Source organism: Pieris napi, chromosome 3 (assembly GCF_905475465.1).
Source record: "Pieris napi chromosome 3, ilPieNapi1.2, whole genome shotgun sequence".
In the NCBI taxonomy this organism is placed as follows: domain Eukaryota; kingdom Metazoa; phylum Arthropoda; class Insecta; order Lepidoptera; family Pieridae; genus Pieris; species Pieris napi.
Window position 1 is genome coordinate 9,973,365 of NC_062236.1, and position 16,097 is coordinate 9,989,461.

The 16,097-nt window shown below is 32.1% G+C and overlaps 1 protein-coding gene across 1 annotated transcript in view; it reads right to left on the reverse strand.

The window, feature by feature from the left end:
• Positions 1-16,097, reverse strand: part of LOC125063494 (ABC transporter G family member 20) — a 50,638-nt gene that overhangs the window by 23,401 nt on the left and 11,140 nt on the right. The window contains exons 2-4 of the mRNA XM_047669971.1: positions 7,791-8,041; positions 4,923-5,082; positions 505-641 (exon numbers count right to left, since the gene is read on the reverse strand). Of these exons, the coding sequence (XP_047525927.1) occupies positions 505-641; positions 4,923-5,082; positions 7,791-8,035 (542 nt within the window). The 5' untranslated portion in view covers positions 8,036-8,041. The remainder of the gene's footprint in view (positions 1-504; positions 642-4,922; positions 5,083-7,790; positions 8,042-16,097) is intronic.

The window sequence follows — 16,097 nt, forward strand, 5'->3', positions numbered from 1 at the left end:
ATTCTATATAAAACCCATCGCTTTTTAGAAATGACACCGCTACTGGTAATATTAATATTGCTACTTTAAGAATATTCTGTTATAAACTCAATCAATTGTGAAATAATTAATGTAAAAATATGTACACAAAATAATATACACGTTCATTTTAATTTCTTAAATTGTACATCAGTGTCGATTAAACACATACAGATTATTATAGAAGTACTAGTGGACCCGACAGAAGTTGTCCTGCATGATATTTCAAGCGATTAGTAAAGCAAAGTATGAAAGTACCGACTGCAGCGCCATCTGGCGGGCTGATTTGTGAATCTAAACCATTTCCAGATCCCCTTGAACACACACAAAAAATTTCATCAAAATCGGTCCAGTCGTTTGAGAGAAGTTCAGTGACATACACACTCACAGAAGAATTATATATATAAAGACTAGCAAACCGGCTTATTAAATTGTACATCAGTGTCGATTAAACACATACAGATTATTATAGAAGTATATACTGACCGTGAGGGATTAGGGAGCTGTAATAAGTCAACAAGGAAGTCAATCCTCTCCTCCACCTCCTTGGTGGTCATACCGGATATCCACCCGAAGTATATCATGGTTTCCCGGATAGAAAACTCGCCAAATAACGCGATTTCCTGAGGAAAAATGGTTAAAATTGATTTATACTTTTTTCTAAGGAAAATGCTATTTGAGTTTTAATAATAAATGATCAGGGCAACTTTGTTATTACAAATTGACTTTTTATATAAAGCCCCGGGGAAATATTCCCCCGGAAACAGAACTGAAGGCTCTCTGCAGTTAACTGGGAATGTTATCTACTAATTATGGAAGTGAAAAATCTTAATTATATTTTTTTGTGCTGTCAAAGCATTAAAAAATATAGTAATAAATTAATTTTGGCATATTAAGCTGTGTTAACTCAACATTATGTTTATGATACGAATGAGAACGTTACGTTTACACATATAATTTTAATATTATAGTAGCTAATTAAATTTATAAATTTTCACACATCAATAAATTTTATATATGCAATGCCATTAAGCATTTTTATTACTTTAAAACATCCGAAGCATAGTATTAAATAAAATTAGTTACTAATTGTCGACATATTAACATTTAAATACTGTTAAAATTATGTAAAATTGTCAATTTTTAATCAATGAAAAATATATAACCCGAATCAGTAAATGTTCTGCAATACAAAAATATCACGCAAGTTGGCAAAATTTTCTTTAAAATCCTACGTAATTATTCAACTGCCGTCTCCATAGCTAAGTGAACAATGTACATACTCGTACATCAGGCTTAACCTAAAAGTCAATATAATGTGTGGTAATGAAGTTCGAACTACATCAATATTATTCTGGTTGGTAGGCACAAATGGCTGATGTACTCGGATCAATTTAATATTTTATTACGTAACATTTGAAGTGCTACAATGGTGAACCAGAGCTATCAATGACAGTTGACCAAAAACTGTTTCTGTTATATGTTCGGGTATAAACCGCCAGATTTTTTCCCAAAAATTTGATACATCTCCTTGTTAATCGCTTGTATTCTCTATATAAACGTATATAAATAACTTATATTATGAAATAAAAAAATAATTTTGGCCAATTTTTAAAAAAATTTAACCTGCCCCTAGAGCCTGTCCTAGCGATGGATACGGATTTAGTTAATTTAAAATGTTTTAATCGAATTTATGTTCACAATTCAATCTAAAATTCACGTTTACATCGGTTCAAATAAACGAAACTCAAACTGAAAATAACTTTATTCATATAGGTAACCAAGTACACTTATGAACGTCAACAGAAAAGATGTTAGATTGATTATAAATTTACATTTACTACCAGTTCGCAAGTCAAGGGCGTAGAGCGGGCTAAAAGAACTAGTAAGAAACTATCCGCTACTCTTTTTAATCGCCATGTTTTGAGTCATACAAATTGTTTGAACTGGAGCAAATCCCAAGGATTAGGATCATTTAAATCAAAGACTTATCTATCAGTACATATGACACAAATGTGAATGTCAACGTCCTGACTTAGATCGTGTTTTTGTGTACTATTAATTATTAATAGCGATAATGTTGGTTGATTAGATGGAAAAATACTATAAACTCATTTGCGCGTCACGTTAAGATCGTAAAATAACGGTTTTAATATTGAACATTATTAATACGATTGTTAATTATTTTAGTATTTTCTTAAACGCCTAGTAATTGCTATGAAGTCTTTACAATGTTTTATCTCTCAATAGGTATTAAAGATTATGAATAATGTGGTCTGGTACACTTGTCTGGAATCTTATTGAATACTAGCTGACCGAGCTAACTTGGTTTTGCCATGTATATTATTTCTATGAAAATTGTTTTTAGTTTAATAAAAATAACTATCTACATAGTATAATAACCAAATTTGGGTTAATCGTAGAGGGGTGAAAGTTAGGGGTTGGATGTATTTTTGCATGGTGTGTCATAAAAAATAAAAACAAAATTTTTGGGGTGGACACCCCTTATCACTTAGGGGCCTGAAAGACAGGTGATTCTCAGTCTTACTGAATATGCATAAAAAATCATAAGAATCGGTCAAGCCATTTCGAAGCAGTATGGAAACGAACATTGTGACACGGGAATTTTATATATTAGATAACACGATTGCTAAAAACACGAAATATCGATTTCTGTAAATAATGTCTTACGTTGAATCAAGAAAGATCTAAATTTGTTAGTGTTACCTCTTCATAAATTTTTAACATCATTATAACATCTTCTTCTTTTTCATTCTTTACATGTTAAGAAATCGTCAATAAAATAGACAATGCCTTTAAAACATATGTTTTTCGGAAGATCGATTTAGCTTTTGCGACATGTGTGATAAGCATTTGTATGAAAATGGTCACGTAGGAAAATGGTGGCGCCAGCTCATGTCATTTCTGTACGAAATTTTTGGTAAACTCGCTTTTAGCAGTTCAATATTATATCAAGTCCACATTAGGCCCATAGGAAAGCCGTGTCACATGCGATTGTTTCGTGATTGTGTTATTTTATTTTTTTTGGAAAATAACATTTGTCCAAAACAGCTGTATTATGGATATGAGATGATTACTTCAGTACAGGTACACAATTTCGGTGTACTTATCAGCTACAAATCTTATAAGCTTCCTATACTTTTCAGTTCTAGGAAAGTTTAGTTGTGACATATATATGGGCATAGACAGCCAACAAATTGCTTTATTACTCCAAAAGCGTTGCCAGCCGATTCCCAAGGCTCCAATAGAAGTAGGTACGGTTTAAAGCAAAAAAAAACATCTAACTACAATAAATAAAACATGTAAACAAGTTTAAATTCATTTGCAATAAAAATCAATTTTGGCAAATTATTAAAAAAAAGTTTTTTATCTAGGGAGAGGCCCCTAGAGTCTGCCCTGGCGACGACCTTACATTATGGCTAATTCAATGCTGTAGATTCAAAATGTTTAAATTAAATTTAGGTTCATATTTGCGATTTTTCACTCAAAAGGTTAGTGTCATTCACCCGTCGACATTTCGATGAAGATGTATTTCATCTTTTTACCTTGTTAAGTGCATATTGACTTTTTATTGTATGATTAATAGAGTAAGATACCAGAGCGATAAGACACAACTTATTTTCTAAAGCATAGAACCTTCGGTTCGAGTTTGTTGTCAGTGTGACACTCGTGTCACTCGTTGTACTCTGAAACGCATGTATACTGCTATCGCGCTCATACTCATAGTTGAGTAATTTTTGTGTTTAGGGGATGTTTGGTCATTACAATTTGTCTGACTGATTAAAAACATATATAAAAATCAGACATTTAAAAATAAATTAAGTTCATTTATTTTTTGTAGAGCTTTAAAGCTTCTGACAAAAGTTCTGGCCCATGGAAAGCGTCTGACTTTTTTGATATTACTTCGGAGTAATATTCTACAAATTATATATAAAAATCAGTCATTAAAATTTAACTTAAGTAACTCTGATTTTTAGTTACCTTTCTCACCTGGTACCTGCGCACGTGTCACCGAGCCAATTCCACAAGCGTACAGGTATTAAAAAGTACACGTGAGACTACTTAGAACCGAAGGTTCTATGCTTTAGAAAATAAGTTGTGTCTTATTGCTCTGGGATCTTGGACTATAATGAATTAATGAGGGATGTAATTGGTGTGCAAGCATAATTATTACGTCGTCCAAAGGCATTGTCCTTAACACTATTCCCTTTACATTATAGAATATAATATAATTATATATATTTTTGGACAGGACACATTATGAGAGAAGACAAAGATAAATCGACGAAAAAGGGACGGAATGGCTTCCTCGCTATGACAAAATAAAACGAGGAAGACAAATAAAAAGATGGGAAGATGATAAGTAGAGCAGCTGGCCCTATGTAGCTACGTTAAGCTAGCTAAGCGAGGAGGCCTATGTCCAAGGACAAGCTGTAAAATAGAAATTAACAGGCTTGCCAATTAATTATTATTAGTGTTTAAAGTACTTCACATTTTAATGTACTAGGATAAGTATTTTACAGCAATAAATGCTATTATATATATAAATATGTTTATTCAACTAGCATTCAATATCAGTTTCTTATCAGAAACAGTTAAAACCTAAATTTCTATCAAAAAACAAATGTTTATTAATGGCGCTGAATACTTTCTGTTACTATAATTATTAAACGACTGGGAAAAGGTTTCGGCTCGTATGCATACGTAAAAGTTCCACTTAATTTTAAGCCGTACCTTCTGGTTATCCTATAATAATGTTAATATTTGGAAGCTTAAGACTATATTGAGTCTTTGCGGCCCTGCACCAATAAACAATTCCATAGTTCTTGGAAATGTTTAAAACATCTTTCTCATTATAGCTCTGACTCGAATAAGAATCTCACCTGTGGCATATATCCTATTCGAGGACCTGGCACTCCACTACCAGGGCTTCCTGGTCTTCCACCAAGGACCCATATTTCACCAGAATTCAGTCTTCGTCTGCCCACAATGCATGAGAGTAGCGTGGTCTTTCCACAACCAGATGCACCAAGTAGACCATAGCTGGAAAATTAAATTAAAATTAATTTATTCATATTGTATATTGACTTACAAGCGTCAAAATTAAAGTAGCGCTACAAACGCTGGGTTTTGTGATGCTTTTTCTAATAGGCAAGTACTTTTTGGGTTTAAGGTTGCCGGTTTCCTCATGCTGTTTCCCTTCACCGTAGAAGCAAGTGTAAAATATATATAGTGTTAAATACAGCGCACATAGAAAGTCCATCGGTGCACAGCCGAGGTTCGAACCTACGAGCACAGGGAGAGTAGCACACTAGACTAGCACAGCTACTAAATTGAAAGGTCTTAATTTACAATTACTGCCAAATCAGGAATGTAGAACGGGACAGAAGAACTGGCATGAAACTCTCCGACACTCTATCATTTTTTTAAAGAGTGATTATAAGGAACTGCAATTATTGTGCCAAGCTTCACTTGTGATATCGAATCCAAATGTCATAATAAGACAATAACAAACAACAGGGAAACAAAACACGTTAAAAATTGTGTATTACTTAAGTAATATACGAAAATGCTTCTTATAAAAATAGTTTAAGTAATTCATGTTGTAAAAAAAAACAATTCTCGCTACTCAATTCTTCTACCGTAAGATGTCGTAAGATCCCTCTAATACCGAGTCGTTAATTTATTCAGACCCTACTTAAGGGACCTTCTGTCTTAAGGCTTTACGTAATTAGCTAACCAAAATACATCTTAAATTGACCACATCAATATTACAAATCTTCTGTTTCAAATAAATACATAAATTTGTTCATCGTATGGAACACAATGTATCTATTAAGTAGTAGATGTTATATTAAATTAGATGGTTTATTGTGTCAATCTTATTCAGGCTTCTAATTTTATCCACAACGAAGTTATAGGAGGGAGAAAAATTCCTGAACTGCTTCGAGAAAAGCATAGTATGGCCGTGACGCTTTTTTTCTCGACTGTGTGTGATATGTAACTATTGTTTGTTATATGATTAAAACAAGTCTACGGAGCCTAAAGGCCACTAACGCAGCCCATGGACACCCATGCGCATCGCTAGACTTTAAGGCCCTATCCCAGCACGCATTGCTGTGTCAGTGTCTCGGGGTGGACTGCGGTGCGCAGTGGAGAGCTGGAGCACTGATTCACGCCGGCCCGTAATAACAATTAGTTATGTAAAACATTAAATTAATGTAATTTTATCATTTTTTTTTTGAAATGGATTACTTGGCTTGCGATAAAATATATGGTGTAGATTTGAAAAACATGTTCTATATATTTTTGTCATAAAATGAATTCAAAGTGTCAAAAGTTGGCTATGTTACGATTTTTTCTATCAAGCGAAGTTATTTAAATTGTGTATCGATCTTTCAAAATGGATATGTCACCGTAAAATTGTAAAAACCGTTAGATTGTAATCTATCTCGCGAGATTGTAAACTGTCTAAAGATTGTGAACCTCAACGAACTGCTTACAATTTAACGTATAATTATTCGGTAGATTGTAATCTATCGAAGTGAAACCGTCAAATTACAATCTTAAAATTGTCAACTGTCTGATGGTTGTCCCTGATTGGTCGGCTTTATAGTAGACTTTATAGTAGTATACGTTAAATTGTAAGCAGTACGCTGAGGTTCACAATCTTTCGACAGTTTATAATCTCGCGAGATAGATTACAATCTAACGGTATTTACAATTTTACGTTAACAGATACATAAACTACTCAAATCCACCATATTTTTTTTTAATTCACCCTTCTACAAGAAACGATGACGAAACATGGAAAGAAACAATGTACTTATTTGGAGTTTGGCGACCAGATAGGCCCTTAAGAAAGGAGTATGTCTTTTATTCAAAAATTTCTTCCAGGGAGGAGACGCCGAAGCCACAAGGTGAACTGCTTCTTCTTCTCTTATATGTCTCACTGAATTGGTCGTGTCGTGTCCCAATCTATTCTTATACACTGGTGCTATAAATCGCTTGCGTTAATGGCCAACCTTTGTCTTCTTAGTTCAGTATTATTAACGAGGAACGTCGATTTTTAATAAGTCATTAATAAAGTCATCAAGCGTCCTAACCTTGTTGAAAATTAATTAGATTTTTGACATGACATTAATCCATTTTACTTCTGACCACGGAATAATAAATCAACGAGCTATGACGTGTTTTATAACGAACGAAAAATATTTAAACTTGTTCGGTATCAAGATTTTAGTTTTTTACTAAATAGATATTTAACAAATTGTCCTTAAAAAACCATTATCTAAGCTACGTACTTACAATTCGATTTAAAAACAAAAAACTCAAATTTACGTAGATAATGGTTTAAAATTGCAAGATAATTTGAACATAGCAGACATTATAGGAGTAATATTATTTGTAGGTATAATTTTATTCGTTATACAATTGTTAATTTTAATATTCCTTATATTCGTGGATGTTTTTATTAATATAAATATTATTTAATTATAGAAACTGCCTTGATAAGGCGGCGGTTAATTTCCGTGAAACAGATGATGCCAGCCAATCAAAAAAATCCTTACTACATTGAATTGTTAGTCTGTGTTTTCAAAACTTTTCTTAGGTGGATTTCTCAATCATGTTAACTCTAAACACAGCCGGGCTATCGTTATAGCTTAGTCAATGTATTATGCGGTTATTTCTTATTTAGCATTTTATAATATCCTAAAACATAACTAAACACAATTATTTTTAACACTTACATGGCACCTTTAGCAACTGTCATATTTAATCCGTCCAAAATGACGTTTGGATTTTTCGCAGGCCCATATTTCTTGTGCGCCCGTCTGACGCAGATCGCCTGCTTCTTTCTAGAAGATAATGTAGACTTCTGCGGCTTCAGCATTCTATTTCTGCGCATAGCTAATTCATCATCAATGGTGCTGGGCTTCTGCTCCCGTACATCTTCCATAGATATGGTGGCACCTTCATTGTCGTAGGCCGGCATTTTTCTGAAAAAGAAAAAGGTTTACTAAATCTTAATATATATAAATTACGTGTCACGTTGTTTGTCCGCTATGGACTCCTAAACTACCGAACCGATATCAATGAAATTTGCACACCGTGTGCAGTTTGATCTAACTTAAAAGATAGGATAGCTAACATCTCAATTTATACCTGCAATATTATTTTATTGCAAAATATTTGTTTATTATTTAATAGTCACAATTCTAACAGATGCCGCTGTGTTGAAAGTACCAACGTTTCACATAAGCTAAAATTTAATGGTATAACCAATAAAGCATGGTGGTCCCCATGACTGGTGTTCTCCTACCGTTTCCCTTGAATAGTTTGCTACTATGTAATATAACAAAAACCTTAGCCACAGCAACGCTTGGCCGGTCCGCTAATTATAAATATATGTTTTTATAAATGTGATGACGTCACTCCTATACTTCATGTCTATCTGCGCATTTAACATTCCCTCGTATGGAAAACATCGTGAGACCCAACGTCGACGGTGTGTGTCAAGGCACAGAAGGCTGATAACTTTCTTGTCTATTAAAAAAAGAAATTTATCTTGAAACAGATATATTGTTTGCTCCTATTTCACCATGCCTCCTGCTGATCGAGGACAAATCTTTGTTTTTAATTTATTTTATTATTATTAATTAACTATTTATTACTTAAGATGTCCTCTGGAACATAGTGTAATAGTTGCAGCTCCATATAAACAGCGATTTAAAAGAGTGGCGGAGAGTTTATTTCTATGTCTTTTAAAAGTAATAAATAATGCAAAAAATACCATTTCTTATTAATTTATAATAATCAAATAACTTAGACAAAGCCGTATTTTATAGTATCATTAACAAGTATTCATACACGTTTTATTAAATCTCGTGAGAAACTGGTTTTAATACGAGTTAAAGGATCACGGTGGGGAAATCACATTATACGTCAACCTGACGTCAGTGTGACGTCTTTAGTTTGAAGTTCTTTAATTAGTGACGTCAAATTCACAAATAAAATGTTATTTTTCTTTCAAGTATATTTTATAATGAGAAGTGTCAGATGATATATATGTTAAATCGTTTCTCCAATATCGCATGATTGCCTGTTGTTTCTGAATGAAATAAGTTTATCTTAACTCCCCTCCCCCAATGGGGCCTTGGACAGACACATCACACTGTAAATTCGTATAGCGATACCGGTTCAAAGAACAAATTGCGACATCAGCGCTACTGATATTGAGATAACTACATAAAGCTTGCATAAAAAAAGGTCGGGATTGGAATCATATTCAAAGTTACAGAGTATGAGCGCTGTTTGCATTTGTTTTAACAAAAATACTTTGCTGTAAAGAAGCTAATCCTTCGAAACCGGAACAAGTTATATTGGAAATTAAATAGCTTAAAATAGTTTATATACTAAATTATTCCTCGTCAATGGAACGCGACTTACACGCTCATGGCTAAGTGCCTATCACCAAAGTTCGGAGTAATACATAATATGATATAGATATTGTTCATCTACCTATATATGTATATAAAAATGTTATGTTAGTGTGTACGCTTGCGCGTGTGTATTTTAGCATGATATATAATCCGCATCAAGGATTGTTTTTATCTATTTTTTTATCATTTTTTTTTATTTTTTCATATTTTTTTCCACATGTATTGCAAAATTAAACTTATATGAAATGTTTTGTTTCTCATTTCTCAACCATTCAATCACAATTTGCCAGCGAAGCGTGGCAGGGAACAGCTAGTATATAATATAATCTAAATTTAAAAACGTATTGTGAACGTGTTAAACAAGAAGAACAGCATAAATGTATGAGTAATACACGCAGCCTTTTAATATTTATAGTAAATTATTTTCCTACATTATTTATGAAGCGAGGCTAAGCCACCCGGAAAGAGGCATTCCGGAAATGAGAAGAAAATTAAGTATCCTAGCTTTTACAAAATCTGTTTGCGTTTTAATATTAGAACGCGCCGAGAGTTGCATGTCCTAAATAAAATGAAAATCTATTTCCTTTATTAGGTACTTCATAAGTGTAATAGGCAGAAAAAAATATGTCTCTAAAATATTTACTACCAGTTCTTAAATCAAGCACGTAGAACGGACGAGATTTCTTGCCAGTCGGCAAGATACGCTCCGTCATTCTTTTAAATCGCCAAAGTTTTTTTACAAAATGTTTGTAAGCAACCATTAAACCATGCTCCTTATCACTAAACGCTTTTATTTATGTACTTATTTTTAAAAGCCATGTTTGGTTTAGCCGTAAATCGAACCCGAGTCGAAACACTGATTGTGTTGTAGGTTTCGCATTTATTTAGATATCGTTGTAACCACTACGGAAGTGTTCTGTCTACAACGAATTAAGAAACATTTTGGAACATATCTATTGGATTTCAAATAATGCATTATTAATAATTTCATAACAGTAATTATTCACTTTGTGAAGCTGATGTTTATTTGCGTAATGTGTTGGAATACATTATAGTAATGGCTTTTAATTTGCACATCGTTCTTTTCGCAGTAGCTATTATGATTTACAATGTGCAATATCTATGAACGTCAACAATTGATCATCAAAATTTTTTATATTATTTATTGACAAAAAAAAAATCTTATTTGCTTAGTAATAATAACATTCGTTCTTGATAATAATATTTTTTCACATTACTTGTTACTGTCATACATACATAATACACATTTACTGTCAAACTATTATATCATAAGAGTGTTAACAACCTGTCAATCTCAAATACCACGAAGTTCCCCACAGACTAAAAATATTGATTACGAAAAATCACACTACAACACAACTCACACCCACAGCCTATTATACTCTGAGAGACAGTAAATTGTTTGATCATCCAAATATCGGCTTAATATGTTTCATAAGCAGGTAATTCGCTACTTTAAATTACAGATTACAAAATCTTACATGTAAGCAAAAAATGGTAATGACTAAGAAAAACTTTAGTTAAGCAAGATTAACATAATAACGTGACTTCAAATTTTCTTATAACACGATTTTTATAGACAAAAAATTCCTTGTTGTTTCTGTTATAAGTTTGAATTTACATTTATGTAATTATCTTTTTGGCTAGTGTTAATTACCTCATACCTAGGTGGTTTTTGCCCTATAAAAAATTGAGAATTTTACGTAATGAGATACGTCAAACATGTGAGTCATTACCATTATTTCGTAATCGTATCATTCAAAGACAGTATAAGACAGTTATAAAAATACTAATGAATTATACGATCGTAATAATAACTTTATAGAGAAAAAGGCAGAAATCACCCAACAACAAGGACTTAAACATGTGAAATAGATTGGTGATGAACATTAAACATGCTACGCTTAGTCCAAAGACAATTAAATACTAATATAATAAAGAGGAAAGATTTTTATATGTTTATAACAAATAAAGTCTAACTATTCGAACCATTAAAAAAATTCACCATTAGAATGCTTTCATCCCTACTTAGGGATCGTTTAGTATCGTTACGTTTTAACTAAACAGAACCAAGGACATCTACGAAACAGTGAGTATGAAACTAATATATACTTCATGGAATTAACCTTCTGTTAAGCAGCAATATTGATTATTTAAGTAATAAAGCGCGCATAGGAACTCATTAGTGATTGTCTTCGAAAACAATGCGTCATTTAAACCCAGCAAAAACATTTGTTTGTTCGACCTTACTGACCCATTGTTTACAAGGAAATACAACTGAAAGCAATAACAACTAGTAAGGGCAAAAAATTCAGCTCCAGTATTCTACGAAATACACGAGCATTTATTTATAAATTTCCCGATGTAATTTGTGGGAAGACTGTCACCTCAACTGTTGTCAATTGAAATATTTCGACAACAGTCCTCCGTGGTGTCGTCTGTGGTGCTAGAGTATGACGTATAACTTATGGAATTCATACATTTGATTATGTTACAAGTACTAATTAAAACTTGCCGCGTGATTAAATCATCATACTTTATTGTGTCTTACGAAATCGTGGGACACCTGTTTGTACAACAAAATTTTGACGCAACACAGATTTAGCAATAATGGCAAATCAAACTAACTAACTGTATTAACGTTTTTGATTTGACTGATTTGACTTTGACGTGGTAAATTAATAAGCTCTGTGACATACAATAATAATGACAGCTGACAGTAACGCCATTTCAGTTAATGTCAACTATCATTATCACTTCTTATATTGATATAATAAATTATTCGTAGATAAGAACAAATTTAAAAAAAACTACTCGGTTTCCGAAACCCACGCAACATTTACAAGGTCAAAGCATCTTGGGTATACAAAAAAAAAGGGTGCGTGTACTTACGTACGCGCATAAGAAGTTATACTTCTTTGGCATTATTGAAAATAGTTTTTGATTGCATACAAATAATTAATAACAATTAAATAATCAAAGACTGGAAAAGGAGTCAAAAAATTCAGTTTAGGTACATTTGAAAAATTAAATAAATAAATATTTATTATTTTTTCACATTAAGTGTAACATAAATTCTATTATTATTCGAATGTTGTTTTTAAATTATGTCCAATGCCGTAGCATCTTCCATGGGCAACTTCATTCTATTAATTTTGTGTCACGGTGCGCGTAAATCGTAAAATTTCACTCTCATCAATTTTTCATAATGCGCCTAAAGAAGTATAACCTGATATTCAAAAAATAATCCTGATACAATAAATAATTCTGATTAAAAGGTAACAGGGAAATGTGAAATTGTTTGAGCCATTTCGATCAAACACACAGGAGCCAATATAGCCATACATAACACGTAACAATCTAAATTAAACGATTTCAACAAAGTTAATATTGATGGCTTCAGATTATTAGAATTTTTAAGTAGTTAAAACAACGAATTTTTTTCATCAACACAAAGCACATTGTTATTCCTAACTTTATCGATATTAGGCTCATTTAGAGTCGAGACCTGGCGCAAACAATAACATAAGATATACCGGAGACGCTATGAGTAAGGAATATATCCTTCGCTTGGTAAAATTTGAATCAATTTCACCCAAAGACATCTTACCAAAACTGCATCCTCATTTAAATAGAGGTAAGGGCATGCAACCGAAATATCTATGCCAAGGCTCTTCCAAACCAGGCTCATTGTCAATGATTACTTATGGCTATGTAATTTATACGCGAGGTTGACCCGTCCTCATAATTATAGACTATAAATGATGTGTTTAAATGTCAAAGAAATTTTGTTTAAACAATTTGTGAACGCATTTCGTTTTTATATATAATTATAGTCTATTTAGAGTTTAGGATTCAGGATTTGACAGTTATACAATGATATAAACCGATATTCAAAAAGTATTTATTCAATATTTTTTTAACTTATCATAAGAAAAACAAAATTTTTCATCAAATTTAACTCCAGTATCCGTAAATTTTAAAACTGTTACACTTTTAACTTTGACAAAAGTCAAAACTACTGAATGGATTATAATGAAACTTTACAATAATATAGCTTATACATCAGAAGCACACATAGGCTACAATGTATAAAGATATTGTGTGAATTGTCCAAAATATCAAGTAAGTAGGAATAAATCTACCATCTGCGAGCTATTCTGGCGTGCGCTGCCAAAACCGCTAGAGTTACGCATATGTAATGTGTGATGGAAATGTTTATCTCAAATAGTCAATATCTTCAGTAGTTTTTTTCTACGCCACGCTAGTATAAGCTACTCGAAATACGAATCCTGCGCAGACGAAGTCCCGGGCAACAGCTAGTTATTCATAAATTAATAACATATTTATTAATGACTAGCTGGCCTGGCGAACATCGTACCGCCTAACAGTCGATTGTTTATTTTGTTTTAATACTTTTTCTGCTATTCGGGACACCGGTCTAGCTAGTAAGATAAAAAAAGAAAGTTGATAAGACTGATCGATGAATGAAGATAAGTTGATACATTATGTCAAAAAATTAAAATTTACCTTACCGGAACCCCTCCACTAACCCACTAACACTTGAACTTTATGATATGGTATTAAAGTTCAAATTGACTTTTAAGTATTATTACGAATCTTTTATGTAGAAAAGTGTTGTTTTTAGACTTTTTCACTTACATTTTAACTCGTACTTCAAGGAATATTATAAAAAAAGAATTTGCCAAATTGGTCCAGGCGTTGTTGAGTTATGCGCTTACCAACACGTTTTGCGATTCATTTTTATATTATAGATTTATTATTTAATGTTTATTCACATAGTTTTAAAAGAATGTTCAACTACAAATACAAATATGCAATCTTTAGTTTTATAGTATAACCTCTTATTTCGTAATTTTATTGCCAATAAATCTGTCCGCTGCCACAGGTGATATTTTTGGCGTAGTATTTACAAGGTCAGTGTTGCATTAATTCCCGGCAGACACACTTATGCTTGAATTTATTGCTTATGTATTATGTAATACAAACACAAGATAAAGTAAAAAAATTATACTTCGCTTTTTAAATTACGAATGAAAGATGAAATAAAATTGCCATAAACTTTTTTTCACCGCGGAAACATGTTAATTTAAAATCACGTGTCTCGCGGTGTGTAGAGTTAGACGGACTGGTTTTTTAGACGAAACTTGCAAAAGAATATTAAAATGCTTTAATTTAAAAATAATAACCACTGTGCATAATAATAGGAGCTCAAAATTATTTTCTAACGCTTGCCTAGTGCAAAGATTTGGATTAGTTGAATTTATATATATATATCAAACGATTTAGGTAAAAAATTTCTATATAATATCGTTGCGTCAAACAATGCTTCAATAACTATCACATTAATATTTAAGTACTGATGACAATATACTTTTATATTACGTAAGTACGTGTCATACATATACAGCTATATTTTATGATACATAAAGAAGCTACCATTTAAAATAATATTAAATCTATACACTTATTGTCTCTACATAATCAACCTCTTTTCGCTTCTGTGTTACAAATACCAGTTATTTGTAGATTCATTGTGGAAATGTCAATAATGCGAATAAATAAATATTCATCGAGGTGTTCTCCATAAATCTCGTAATACACTTTACGTGGAATCGTTTTGCTGAGTCACCCTCGCAGATTAAAATTACAGTACGTAGGACAAAAAAGCGCTCGCTTTTTGTTAAAAAACGTCAATGGCCACTTTGGCTCTGGTAAGAATATAAGAATAATAATAAATATTTTCCTCTTCACAATATTTCATTTTACAGGTTTACATGCTGCAGAGACCATCTTTGTCAATTAAGTGGAGTAGCGCTATTTCATTAAAATGATTGTTAAGTTCTTTATAATGAATGAAACAAATGCAATTACATTTAATAAATCAAAATGACATTTGCTAGTTACTTTTTTCAACTAACAAAATTAAGTTGGTACTTTAGAGTTTTCTCCAATACAACTTTTCTTTTGCAAAAAAAAATCTGGTAACTATTATATGCTTATTTTATCTTGAATATATTTTAATTGTATTTTTTAATATTTTTTTTTGTAACACTTATGTTTTCTTCAATTGTCATACATTTTAGATGAAAGATTTCGTAAAATATACCGTAGATTTAGTATTATGTATGATGTGGTAAACTTTAATAAATAAATAAACCTAGCGTCCCATAAGAAAATCGAACCAATTCTTTATTTATTATGAGTGATTCGCATATTATAAAACAAAGTGTAATACAAAACCACAATGACATTAAGCTGACACATTTGATTAATAGAATCATAGTTTAACCGATAATTAGCGGTTAAAAGTTACTACTACTCATAATTATACTGGATCTATTAGCAAAGAGCGAAATATCACGAGGCTTTGTGTATGTGCAATTTTGATATACGAATTGCTCAAGGCACTTAATCGGTACTTCGAACTGTGAAGGCCTTTACATGTGGAACGAGCTAGAACTGTCAATGTCAAACGACCGCATCACGAGGTGATTTAATGGGTAAAATCGCCACTGTACTACATATATGTAATAGGGTTTACTTTAAGTTAATTTTTTATAAGAAAGTACT